This window comes from Ruditapes philippinarum, unplaced genomic scaffold, assembly GCF_026571515.1.
Source record: "Ruditapes philippinarum isolate M1 unplaced genomic scaffold, ASM2657151v2 ctg4184_1_1_1_1, whole genome shotgun sequence".
In the NCBI taxonomy this organism is placed as follows: domain Eukaryota; kingdom Metazoa; phylum Mollusca; class Bivalvia; order Venerida; family Veneridae; genus Ruditapes; species Ruditapes philippinarum.
Window position 1 is genome coordinate 92,503 of NW_026853368.1, and position 14,794 is coordinate 107,296.

At 30.9% G+C, this 14,794-nt stretch overlaps 1 protein-coding gene across 1 annotated transcript; it reads right to left on the reverse strand.

The window, feature by feature from the left end:
* Window positions 1–815: 815 nt before the first annotated feature.
* On the reverse strand, window positions 816–13,593 carry LOC132736652 (uncharacterized). The gene is made up of 12 exons (XM_060723833.1): window positions 13,529–13,593; window positions 12,189–12,257; window positions 11,346–11,399; window positions 10,709–10,861; window positions 10,388–10,414; window positions 8,816–8,974; window positions 7,857–8,159; window positions 7,369–7,416; window positions 6,720–6,836; window positions 5,787–5,897; window positions 4,941–5,122; window positions 816–899 (listed from the first exon to the last, which is right to left on the reverse strand). Exons 1-12 carry the CDS (start codon window positions 13,557–13,559, stop codon window positions 843–845), a joined length of 1,311 nt encoding a protein of 436 aa, XP_060579816.1. The 5' UTR covers window positions 13,560–13,593; the 3' UTR covers window positions 816–842.
* Window positions 13,594–14,794: the final 1,201 nt, after the last annotated feature.

Here is a 14,794-nt window from a genome sequence, read left to right on the forward strand (position 1 = left end):
ACGCGAATATTTTTAGCTTCCTATTAAAGGGGCGAAAAAATTAAGTACTAAAATTTCGCATGCTATTTAAAATTTTTCTCTTAGTCACTCATACCAGATAATTAGCCGCCCCTTTTCAACGCGAATATTATTTCGCCTGATGACACCCCACAACATACGGAAAATTTTTATTAACAGAACGATTTTAATTTAAATCGATGGCAAATGTAAAAAATTTGCCTATAGTATTTTAAGGGTGTTTTCTCTTGGGGTCTTATATAGAAAAGGGCCGAAATTATCGGGCTGAGAAAGGGACTAGCGGAACATTTTGTCATGGTCATAAATACTTAAGTTCGCCCTCAATGCGTGTTAATCGAGTGGAACGAAATTATTTTGTATGGTCATATCAGTTGCCATAGTACATTTATTTATCATAAGTAGTCATTATGTTTCATATGCTTTTTCATGGTCAAGTTAAGCTGAATTCACTTTATATTTCAAAAGATTGACTGCCAAAATGGTGTTTGACCAATAGTTGATATTGGAAAATGAAAAGAGTAAAATTATAAATCTGTCTAAAATTTAAAGAAGACTGACTCACTCTTTTTTATAAACTAAGCGTTATAGGTAAAATTCTAATGAATATTTACAGAAATTTTGTTTGGATCTGTGAGTTATTTATTGTTTATGTGAACTTTATTATTAGATTAAAAGGAATTATGGCAAAATGAAAACGTATTTTTAATTTCACCCGTTCACTCATTATATACCCTTGGATGGGCATAATTTCACTATTTTACACGATTGGTAAAACTAATATATAATAACACAAATAATTATCTGCAGTGTAATTGTTTATTCTCTTATATCAGTTTTGATAACAGTAGTTCGTTTACAATTGCATCTCTCTTCCTACGCCGCTGAAAATAGAATTAAGTTACAATTAAGTTGATATAAAATGATGTATATACATGTAATAATAGTAAGAAGTTTGTTAAGATTGATCTTTTTAAATCTGAATGATAATATGGATGTTATACTGAATCTGCCAATGTGGGGTTTTCCCCTATCTAATCAACCCGTACCGTTTTTAAAATATTCACTGTGTACAATCGTTGACAACTTTGCGCGTATTTTCAAAATATTTACCAAGTTTTTATTGTAAATGTTTTTTGTAACCCCAGCATTAGATGAAAAAAAAAACCAAATGGCCAAGTTCCAGGGTACAAGTTCAACACGATAACGTTTTTATCATTATAATATAATAAGTGGTGGATTTTATTTAATCATTATTAATTTCTTGTATATTTGCAATATAAGTAATAGAGCACCAAAACACGAGGCTATCTGATTTGTATCATAGTCAAACATAACAACGCGTACTATGTTGTCACAATATGAAACCCCAGAAAAAAAGTAACTAATGATTTTTTATATTATTTGGATTTCTGAATTTCATTTACCAAATTTTCAATAATTTTGGCAAATGTTTTAATATCCGTTTTCTTCCTATGAGTACCATTCAATAACTTAGCACCTCAGATAACAACTGCGCTTTATTTTTACACGGAGGGGGAATGCAAATATGTTTTGTTTAAATAAAATTAAATCGAAAATTTTAAATAACCTTGTATGATGAAGTTTGAAATTCTAGGAAATTAAATTAATCCAAAAACAATAAAATAAAAATGCTTTTTTTTAGGATTAACCAGGTTTTCTAGTATTTAAAATTTTTCCCATTAATACCCTTAAAGGTACAAAATAAAAAATTTCATTTTTTTAAAGTTTTAAAATTTAATGTATTTTTTTTAAACAATAAAAAAAATAAAATTCAGGGGCAATTTTTTAATTGTTTTTCTCACTTCTAAAATAAAATGCCCTGTTTAACTTTTTTTTACAAGAATCAACTTTGTTAAATTTATAGTTTCAATTAACTAAAGTGGGGAAATTTAAAGGTTAATCTATTGTTAACAAACAAAATTAAAATAAAAATTAACACGGGTTTTTAACTCAAAACCATAATATTAACCGGTTGAATCTGCTTGTTTTTAACTTGTTACTTGTTTACTATAATCATAATATTAGGACAATGGTTGAACTCTGCTTGTTTACTATAATCATAATATTAGGACATCGGTTGAAGTCTCTCTTGTTTTACTATAATCATAATATTAGGACAATGGTTGAACTCTGCTTGTTTACTATAACCATAATATTAGGACAAACGGTTGAACTTTGCTTGTTTACTATAATCATAATATTAGGACATCGGTTGAACTCTTCTTGTTTACTATAATCATAATATTAGGACATCGGTTGAACTCTGCTTGTTTACTATAATGATAATATTAGGACAATGGTTGAACTCTGCTTGTTTACTATAATCATAATATTAGGACAATGGTTGAACTCTGCTTGTTTACTATAATCATAATATTAGGACAATGGTTGAACTCTGCTTGTTTACTATAATCATAATATTAGGACAGTGGTTGAACTCTGCTTGTTTACTATAATGATAATATTAGGACAATGGTTGAACTCTTCTTGTTTACTATAATCATAATATTAGGACATCGGTTGAACTCTTCTTGTTTACTATAATGATAATATTAGAACATCGGTTGAACTCTTCTTGTTTACTATAATGATAATATTAGGACATCGGTTGAACTCTGCTTGTTTTTATAATCATAATATTAGGACATCGGTTGAACTCTGCATGTTTACTATAATGATAATATTAGGACAATGGTTGAACTCTGCTGGTTTACTATAATGAATAATATTAGGACAATCGGTTGAACTCTACTTGTTTACTATAATGATAATATTAGGACAATGGTTGAACTCTGCTTGTTTACTATAATGAATAATATTAGGACATCGGTTGAACTCTACTTGTTTACTATAATGATAATATTAGGACAATGGTTGAACTCTGCTTGTTTACTATAATCATAATATTAGGACATCGGTTGAACTCTGCTTGTTTACTATAATGATAATATTAGGACAATGGTTGAACTCTGCTTGTTTACTATGATCATAATATTAGGACATCGGTTGAAGTCTTCTTGTTTACTATAATCATAATATTAGGACAATGGTTGAACTCTGCTTGTTTACTATAATGATAATATTAGGACAATGGTTGAACTCTGCTTGTTTACTATAATGATAATATTAGGACATCGGTTGAACTCTGCTTGTTTACTATAACCATAAAATTAAGACATCAGTTAAACTCTGCTTGTTAACTAAAATCATAATATTAGGACATCGGTTGAACTCTGCTTGTTTACGATAATGATAATATTAGGACATTGGTTGAACTCTGCTTGTTTACTATAATCATAATATTAGGACATCGGTTGAACTCTGCTTGTTTACTATAATGATAATATTAGGACAATGGTTGAACTCTGCTTGTTTACTATAATCATAATATTAGGACATCGGTTGAACTCTGCTTGTTTACTATAACCATAATATTAGGACATCGGTTGAACTCTGCTTGTTTACTATAATCATAATATTAGGACATCGGTTGAACTCTGCTTGTTTACTATAATCATAATATTAGGACATCGGTTGAACTATGCATGTTTTATATAATCATAATATTAGGACATATGCTGAACTCTACTCGTTTAGTTTAATCATAATATTAGGACATAAGTTGAACTCTGCTTGTTTACTATAATCATAATATTAGAACATCGGTTGAACTCTATTTGTTTACTATAATCATAATATTAGGACATAGGTTGAACTCTACTTGTTTACTATAATCATAATATTAGGACATAGGTTGAACTCTTCTTGTTTACTATAATCATAATATTAGGACATCGGTTGAACTCTACTTGTTTACTATAATCATAATATTAGGACATCGGTTGAACTGATCTTGTTTACTATAATCATAATATTAGGACATAGGTTAAACTCTGCTTGTTTACTATAATCATAATATTAGGACATAGGTTGAACTCTATTATATTACTATAATCATAATATTAGGACATAGGTTGAACTCTGCTTGTTTACTATAATCATAATATTAGGACATAGGTTGAACTCTATTATATTACTATAATCATAATATTAGGACATAGGTTGAAATCTATTATATTACTATAATCATTATATTAGGACAATGGTTAAACTCTGCTTGTTTACTATAATCATAATATTGGGACATAGGTTGAACTCTATTATATTACTATAATCATAATATTAGGACATAGGCTGAATTCTATTATATTACTATAATCATAATATTAGGACAAAGTTAAACTTTGCTTGTTTACTATAATCATAATATTAGGACATAGGTTGAACTCTATTATATTACTATAATCATAATATTAGGACATCGGTTGAACTCTGCTTGTTATCTATAATGATAACATTAGGACAATGGTTGAACTCTGCTTGTTTACTATAATGATAATATTAGGACAATGGTTGAACTCTGCTTGTTTACTATAATCATAATATTAGGATATAGGTTGAACTCTGCTTGTTTACTATAATCATAATATTGGGACATAGGTTGAACTCTATTATATTACTATAATCATAATATTAGGACATAGGCTGAATTCTATTATATTACTATAATCATAATATTAGGACAATGGTTAAACTCTACTTGTTTACTTTAATCATAATATTAGGATATCGGTTGAACTGATCTTGTTAACTATAATCATAATATTTGAGCATAGGTTGAACTCTACTTGTATACTATAATCATAATATTCGGTCATAGGTTGAACTCTACTATATTACTTCATGTATAATCATAATATAAAGACATAGGTTGAAACCTACTTGTTTATACAATTATAATGTGAATAAATATAGAATAAAGATCCATGAAATTTTATTCTTTGTAGAATGTTGCAATATTTGTTTTTGTAAGATTGATGAAAAAAGTTAAATCTACTCACTGCTGGTCTGCAGTCCGAGCCTTTATATGGGTGATATAAGCATTGGTTATTACAGTAGTGTCCGCACAAGTTTCGAATATCTGGGTCATTGCATATGCACGTTTCTGATTGTAGATATTCGCAGATATCTTCACTCGACACCGGATCACCACACTTGTTAACCGTCACGTCAACAGGTTTATCTGCATAAAATAGCATAAAATTGCATATAATCGGATCATCACACTTGTTAACCATTTCGTCAACTGTTTTACCTATAGAAAGCATAGAAAAGCATACGATTGGATCACCACACTTGTTAACCATCACGTCAACTGATTTACTTTTAAATAGCATACACAATTGCATGCTATTTGAAAAAAAAAGTTTCTATATAGATATGCCATTAACTAGAATGATTTAAGTTTTTGAAAATTGTTTTACCTTTTTTATTGAATACTATGTAACGATACTTTGAAAATTTCAATGGTCATATTAGAAGAAGTTTTTTTCAGACTATTGGAAAAGTATAGTTCTTATATTTGAATAATAAAATTATACATTGAATTTTTTAAACCGGTAAAAATGTACATTGATGGTGATAACAAAGGTGTACTATGTATATATAAGATGATAAAAATGTCATTTTTATATAAAAAGAATGTTACCAAAATGGTAGATCTATATTTTATATAAAAAGAATGTTACCAAAATGGCATATTTTATAATAATAAAAAGTTACCAAAATGGCATTTTAATATAAAAAGAATGTTACCAAAACGGTATATTTTATATAAAAAAAGTTACCAAAATGGCATTTTAATATAAAAAGAATGTTAACAAGATGGTATATAAGAAATTATTTACGATCACATTTCCCACAAGTCTTCCTACAGTATTGAACAGCGTAATTGTCATTGCCACAAAACAACTGCTGGGCTCCATGTGCGGAGCAATTAAGATAGTCCCAGCATGTATCTACATTAACAATAAAAAGTTATGATTATCATAATTTGATCTTTTTCTCTTGCATATTACATATGAGCCGCGTCACGACAAAACCAACATAATGGGTTTGCTACCAGCATAGATCCAGACCAGCCTGCGCATCCGCGCAGTCTGATCAGGATCCATGCTGTTCGCTTACCAACCCTATTACAAGTAGAGAAACTAATAGCGAACAGCATGGATCCTGATCAGACTGTGCGGATGCGCAGCTGGTCTGGATCCAAGCTGGTCGCAAACCCATTATGTTGGTTTTGTCATGACACGGCTTATATCAATTATTTTCAGAAAACTAATATTCTCTATATAAATATATTTTTTTTCTTAAAGTAGCTTATGAATTGAGATTCAATAAGGAATGAATCTCACCACAACATATTTGTAACCAAAAGTGCACATGCCATTGTTTGAGGTTAAATCTATTGTTATTCAAATAAAAAATCAAAGTAGTGCTTTATCAGTTCATTGCTCAGATTTGTTTTGGATATTGAAACACATAAACTGAGAAAGAACTGCAGTTTTAAAATCAGAAATGCAAAGCTGGGCAAATCCTTCACACAAATTTAGAAGTTTAATAAAAAGTAACCCTTAATCTGCTGGAACCAAAAAGTGATAAACCTTTGCCAAGGGCAAAAAGCCAGTCAAACTTGCATATCCGTACAGTCTGGCCTAGCTCTATGCTGTTGACTGTCTAAATTTAAATGTTCATCTTGATTTCCCCAAAATTGATAATGGACAGTTCCAAATTTGCTACGTACGACCAGTCTATGAATGATAAGGGTTAATGTTTCCTACCACAAAGACCACATGATTTCCTACATAGTTTCCAGGCGCTTTCTTTTTTAATGCACACTTCTCTCAGAATCAATGTATCCGTACATCCAATTGCACGTGGATCGTCCTGGCAGGTAACTTATTGAAAATACAATGAAAACTGTTTTAAAACATTGTTAGAAAAATATGATATCAAACTATCTTGGAGTAGTTATAAAGCAATTAACATATCAATTTCGTTTTTTTAGATTCTTTTACAACTGATGAGATACGATGTTTTTTAAACAGTTGGCTTTTCAATAGTTATCAGTACAATGTCTTATATTTTTTATCAGTTTAGCATTTGCAATTAGTATAAGCCCAATGAAAATCTTTGTTGGTAGTTGTGTATAGGCCCACTGTTTATGATAGTAGTTATTGGTTTTAAAATAATAAAATATAATGTTTTTTTCCTGCATTTGTTTAATATGTTGGCTATAACAATGCTAATATGAATGAAAGTTTGTGACCGTGATAAAGTCAATTTTAGCCATAGACAGGTAATACTCTGTATGAACGGCTTCTATAGAGGTAATAAAAACAATTATATCAACGCAGTGTTAAATAAGGTACTGCCCATCTATCTGTCTAAATAATGACCTAACTATGATGTTTTCGAGTATCTATCTACCTTGCTGAGTTGTCGCCATTGTTGTCGGGGGCGTTGTCAAATAAAATTCTAAAATAAAACAAAGAAAATAATATTGATATATAAGTTTCGATCCATAAATTGTGATTTGTTTTTGCTATTTGCTGACTTAAAGGATATTTAAAATTATATATGTCGTTGCATGATGCTATTTGCTAATTTCAGTAAAAGCCAGTTTTAATATATCATTACTTGTTAAAATTGAAACAGCGACATACTGAAATATAATGCGAAAAATCCCAAAAGTATTTTACCAACATTCTTTTGGTAAAAAAAATAAATCTGATTTTTGTTGTTTCATACATTTTAAGATATAATACATAATGATTATGTAAAATGTTCTAAAGTGAATTTAATACACATAAATGTAGCATTTATACATTTTTTTTTAAAGTTTCAGTTTTTGTTGTTTTTTTCTTTATTTTTGTTTTTCATTTTTTTTTGTGTTTAGGTTATAATTGATCCCCTACCTGGACATGACAATATCGTGCAAAAACCTATGTCGTAGGACACACCGTCAGAGAGCGTGTTACAATCACTATCCAATCCCGTTGAACAGTTTCGTGAACGTTTTTGAAAACAAGTTCCTTCAAAGATTTCACAACCCCAGCTGCCCCATGGTAACCAATAAGTTCGAAGAGTCGTCATCGATGACGTAGATTTTGGAAATGTTGCCGTCGTCGTCGTCGTCGTCGTTGTCGTCGTTATTGGTGACGTCATCGTATGGATTGAACTCGGTAAAGGTGTGTTTGAATTATTATTTGTCATCGTGCCTATTAAGTAATTAAATTCATTTATGAATTGTTTTGAGCTTTATTATTTTTTAACTAATTAATTAATAAAAAATAAAAAAAACAAAGATAAAAAGAAATATTTAAATGTAAAGAACAAGGTTAATAATAAATAGATAAAATAAATAAATGAAAGAAAGATTGAATAAATAAATAAATAAATAAATAAATAAATAAATAAATAAATAAATAAATAAATAATAAATGAATGAATAAATAGATGAATGAATAAATAAATAGAGATAAATAAATAAATAGAGATAAATAAATAAATATATTTTTGGGTAATTAAATGAATGAAAGAATAAACAAATAAATAAATGAGTAAATAAATAAATAAGTTGATTAATAGTTTAACACTCTCACAAAACCCTTTTTTCATTTTTTAGCTGATATAGGGATATATTAATCTAATCACCTGTAAGAATTGATATTTTGCAAAATTTCTTTTCATAAAATTATGTTGTTTTTATAATATGACACAAGGTTTTAAAACAATGCTTATGTGTAAAGGTCTAAAACACGTATAACTGGAACTGGATCCAAATGCGTCTACAAATGTTATATGTGGTAAGTTCCAAATAACACAAGCACAAACTTGTAAAAGAGTTGTGAACAGAAAACAAAGTCAGTCATACTTGTACAAGTCCCTAAATAATATATTAACATGCTCCACGGAAGGTTCGAGCACACGACATCAAGCCCTGATTGACAGCATGCAGTAGTTAATTTTTCATACCCGACAACACAGTCTAGATAACAGGCAGCAAATTGTTCCAGAGATATAAACTCTGAAACTGAAAAGAAAGTAATGTCAACGTTATCTTTGCATTCTTTGTAATATTTTGCTTTTCCTGTAACATTTTAAAACGGAAAGTATAAGACTAAATTATAACTCCAGAATTTGTCTTTGTTGCTTGGATAGAATAAAGTTACGCTCCATTCGCAGCACAGTGAATACACTAACGTTAAAGAAAGTAAGCCGTAGTAAAACATTGGCCGATGCGAGTAGGAGGTGAGTAGAAAATAGTTTAAACAACATTTTCAATATTATTCATCTGATAATTTTCATTATTTCTCTTTGACCATTTTTTTTCATACGATGAAAAGTCAAAATTTGAAAATTTATGATAAACTATTTCGTAAACCTTAATTTGTGATTAACAGCCATAATTCTGTCATTTATTATTTATTCGAAAAAGTATGTCAATGAATACGCTTAAAACGATTTAACCCATTACGGTATATACACGCCTTTTAACGCCTTCCCCCCCCCCATTTTTTGTATCAAATGGTGAAAAAATGCCTTAATTAGGCCCCCAACACTTGTTTATTGTTTGAGAAATGTTGTTAAAAAGGTGACCTCTTTTTCGGCGCGGCCCCCCAACCAAAAGATACATCAGGGGGTTGCCAGAAGGGGGATGTGCCCCTTCTGTTTGGGGGTGTGTGTAGAGGGGCGAAGTCCCTCTTATCGCCAAGAAAATTTTGGACTTGTGAGAGGCTATAAATGACCCCAGATTGATCATAAGGTAACGTGTAAGCAATGCTGAAAAGCATTTGACTATATCTCAATCCATTGAGAAGTGGCAGCACTTTGAAATCAATTTTGATGGAAAAAATCAACGCAAAATAGTGATTTTTGGCAATTTTGAGATGTACCCTCGTTGCAATGGTAACAGAAAATTTAAGCCTGAGCATGTTGTTGCACGGACAATGGTCCAGTCAACATTTGTGCCAAGTGTGATTAGTGTTGAAGCAGTTTTTATAGTATTATAGCAATTTGAACTTGTAACGGGAGACTTTTCAATAAGACCAGCCATTTTTCAGAAAATGCTCATGAAGTAATGGGTTAAACAGCTAACGCCGAATGTCTTTCTCCATCCTATTGGCTGTTTAGGTTAACGTTAGATATTTGAACAGCTAATAGTCAACTGTATATCGTCACCTTAGTGCAGTAAGGACTTAAGACCTTGTAAATTTAACAGGCGTTAACTAGTTACTGCAATAAGGTGTCGATATGCTTTACATGTTCTTTGTTTCTTATTGGCGGTTAAAATTATATCTTATCCAATAAGATCGTTCCATTATTTAAAATATGTGTAACAAACGCTGAGACAATCTACGAGAAATAGACATTTGATGGAAAAGTTTGACACAAACTAAATCGTTAAAAATTACTTGATATTAAAATGCAATGATTATATATTTACCTGCAGGTAATGCGGCAGTAAGCAGACCTGAAAGAAAAATTGATCAACAGTTAAAACAAGGCTAGACAAGAGGTAAATAATAATAATAATAATAATAATAATAATAATAATAATAATAATAATAATAATTTCTGTTTTATACGCTTATCTGAATATAGTAAATGTCATTGTTGTTATTATTGTAAAAATATTAAGGAAAGTTAGAAAATGTCGAGAAACACTTTTTTGAACAACAATAATTGATAACATACATTTTGATCGCACATTTTAAATATACGTATTAGTTATAGATTAGTAGGACATAATATGAAAAAATGTCACCTGGGCACTTCCCTAAGATAGGTTTTAGCACTGTCCATGGTAGATTTGAACAAACGACGCCAGCTCCTGTTTTACAACATGCTTCGATTAATTTTTCATATCCTGGTGTGCATGTTAAGAAGCAAGAAGCAAATTGTTCTACAGACAGGTATGCTGAAAGAAAAACAGTATAGCACATTTTGACTCCATGGTGGGTATGATCCAGTCTTTTTTGACATATAATCTCTAGTTTGTCTAATCGAAAAACAGAAAGAAATGTGCGACATTTTTGCAAGTGTTGTAGAAATTCTACAAAATATCGAGGCCGCGACAATTTGTTCTTCAATAACGGTTTCATAGAATATCGCGGCGAGTAAGAATTGTTTTCATTATATAGCGACTCTTTGGCAGCATAAAAAGTTAAAAAGGCTTAATGCTAAAACTCGACTTTTTACAAGGTAAGCATTAAAACGTAATGTCTCGAATTATGATCGCCGCACTCGGCTATCAAAAGTAGGCATATGTTTGCGTGGCTTAATCTACTATGTTGACAGAAAATGTCACGGTTTCCGTCGTAGAACGTTTCGACATAAAATATCGCGTTCTCAAAAGTTGCAAATAGTTTAATTATTTTGGCTAAAAATATTGAAATACTCACAAGTGCTTGTAGTTTCACCAATGAGGAAACGTCTCTGCACCGGGATGTGTCTTCCTAAAACACGAAACATGTTCAATAATCAAACAGTGATTAGCCTTGAGGATACACAAATAAACAAGGTTTTATTTTTACGTCCGATACTCGTGATGCAAACATTCAAACCAATGGTGAATTCGGTAAAGTAGGCACAAGAACTCCATCACAAATCAAGACCTTTTCCCATCGTTTCAATATTATCAGCTATTCCACCTGCATAAAAAATTGCTAAAGGAAGGTCCCTATTCTAATATAGGAGATCTTTCTAGACGAGGAAATAATAAGTTGAAAATCGAAGATTCGGTTTTACTGAGTGTCTAAAAGAGATAATAGAGAACACATGGCCTTTTTTGCCAAGTATCCCCTCCCCCATAAAAAAATCTTGAAATGAATGATTAAAAAAGATCTACAAGGTGATGAGCTAGTGGTACCTGCCGCTGCACAATACCTTACTTGCTATTTTAAATATAGCATTTCTGGAAAGCGGAGATACATTTGTTTTGCGAAAAGAATGAAAACAGAAACAAATAATTAACAAGAAAATTAAAACCAGATGAAAGGTAGGCCTTATTAAGAATGTTCGAAAGCAGAGGCATATTTTCGATGTGTAATCACGTGTACTTTTTGTAGATCATTTATTATAAGAACATAATAATGATTGTTTATATGGGATCCATACAGTATTCCAACAATATTTCTAGTTTTATTAAAACAATTCTCCGTTACAAATATCCGACAAGCCTGTCAATTAATGTATATTTAAAATTAGAAACATACAAAAAAAACACAAAAAACAAACAAACGTACCTTTGTCTTCGATTCTGAAGGTTTCACCAAATGTCAGGAAATTGAAGAAGCACAATATTGTATATATACCTAAATCATAGATAAAGACATACAGTAGGCATCAACTACTTTTAAGACAATGTATTCGTTAACATTTAATTTAAATACTTTGTGTTTTTGCCCTGCGTTTTAGTCGGAGTAATCCTATACAGTTTTAAAATATGATAAACAAGATCAACAAGGAAAGGCGGCGTTCAATGAACGCAACCCTCAAACTACACAGCAACAAAAACCAGCGGCAAGGAGACCAGGAGGACCCCAAACAAACACAGCACAGGGCATGAGGCAGAGCACGGACAGGATTATTACCTTAAATGATACTTAAAATGAAATAATAGTAACCGACAAGATTAAAGGTTTTCATTTGAATGAGCTCCCAGCAGTATGATGCCCGGTCAGACTCTATACTGATGAAAAAACCGCCCCAGAGAGATTTATAAAATATATATTAGTGACTGGAATAAGAATGATATCATCAGAATAATAAAACATTCGCTTGTCACGTATCTGCCAACTGTAGAGAACTAAATATATCTGTAAGGGCATCCTGTCTAAGTAGTTAAGGTATTTGACTTCAAACCACTTGCTCCTCATTGCTGTTGGTTTGAATGCCGCCGGGAAATTGGGATTCTATCAAATGAATCTATTACGGCACGCCGGTTCTACGAAGGTGCTTGTTCGTGCATGGACTAATGCACTTGAGGTTTTCCTTAGAAGACGCTATATGACATATTTTGTATTTGTGACGCCGTATTACTTAATTAACCAATAAAAATAGAACATTAATAGGAACAACAAAACACAACGAACATAACGTTATGTGTGTTCAAATAATACAATAGTTAATATTCGAAAAAACTTCTAGGCAAATTAAGTGGTGGTATGGTCGAGTGGTTAATGCACCTGATTAGTATTATATGGATTGTTGGCCGCGTGAGTTTAAAATCCGTCAGAGGCAAGCCGTTGTGTCCCTGAGCAGGGAACTTGCACTCACCGGTTAGTACCGGTTTGTTCGAGAAACAGATTTCCGACATAATCGAAATAAAATAATTTCGTATATACTATAAACCTTAGTAAAATAAAAATATTTTAAGACTATGAATGTCAGTTTAAAAATCAGACAAACAGACAAACTGGAGAGTAGAACTATCAAAGTACGTTATAATCTTCGGCTAGCGCCACAATATACATACTCTATTTTCACAAAATATATACATATATATATATATATATATATATATATATATATATATATATATATATATATATATATAATATATAAACGTTAACATAAGTTTTACCTCTGATAAGCCTACATGACACATTCTTCATTATTAGTGTTATTAATGTTCGCTAACAATCGTAAAAGAGGGTTATTCAATACACACGAAGCTTATCTTGAGTCATGCAAGTTGACGACATCGAACTACAGTAGACATACACAGTAGAAAGGAATGATAATGTTATAAAAAATCTGACAAATCTTGCACTCTGTTCACATGTTTAACATGTTAAACTTACTTAAATGAAGTCAATAGTCTAGTTTTCGCCTTACTTATTTATATTTATTTCTATTAACAGACCCAGAAATTTCATTCTGAATTAAGATGAAAATAATGGACATAACAGACATTATATGAAAATGTATAATCGTTTCTTTCATCTTTTCATATGGTTCATAGAAAAAAACAACAACAACAACAACAACAACAAAAACAAAACACAAAACAAAACAAAACCACATAGCAATACGATGAATTGTCATAGCAATACGAGGAATTGCTTTTATTCATTGCATTATTCATTATTCTATACTCTATTTTCGATAATCAGGATCGAAAGGTCTTATAAATGCTGGGTCGAAATGTCACATATAAAAGAAGAAGTGTAAAGGGGTTGAAATATCATCTAGAGGTCTTAACAGGACGAAAACTTAGGAGGTCTAAGAGTGGTACTTGTTTTATTACTGTGGGGACTAATTTTGACATTCTTTCAATAACAAAGCCTGCAAAAAAACATTCTGACATAAAATTTAAGTAATCGCGCAATTAATAAACTTTACATCTATGATCCCTACGGCCTTCGTGGTCAATTCCAACTCATCAAAACTCTATACCGGTGTTAAATAGCCGATAAACACTGCTCAGACCGATATTATTTCTTCAACATAACATTTGATTTTTTTTATAGAGATCAGCTGGGTCACTTAAAACAGACAAATATGCATAAGCAGAAAAATACTCAGAAATATATTGAAAATCGTATTTTTGTGCTCGTCTTAGCTTGATATGAGTGAAAAGCGTTGCAACGCTTTTCAAATTTGGGCCATTTTTACAATCATAATTATAGTTGTTCTGGACAAAACGGAGATCATAGCAAATTGTCTGAAATTTTGCACACAAGTTATTGGTCTATAGCTATATTTATGCTTCAATTTTGTGCCAATTTGTTTTGGCTACTAAATCTCGAAGTTGTTAGTTGCAACTGTCAAACTGTCCTATGTGTAGGTGTAAGTAATATTTTTAACTTATCAAGCCAAGTATAAGTACTTAACGGTATTGACATGC

Bases quoted from the DNA above. Each gene is read 5' to 3' on its own strand.
- LOC132736652 (XM_060723833.1), bottom strand. From the start codon at position 13,559: ATGAAGAATGTGTCATGTAGGCTTATCAGAG. The intron at 10,862-11,345 runs GTGAGTATTTCA...TTTTTCTTTCAG, and splicing joins TGGTGAAACTACAAGCACTT to CATACCTGTCTGTAGAACAA. The intron at 8,160-8,815 runs GTATGACTGACT...ATTACTTAATAG, and splicing joins TTATTTAGGGACTTGTACAA to GCACGATGACAAATAATAAT.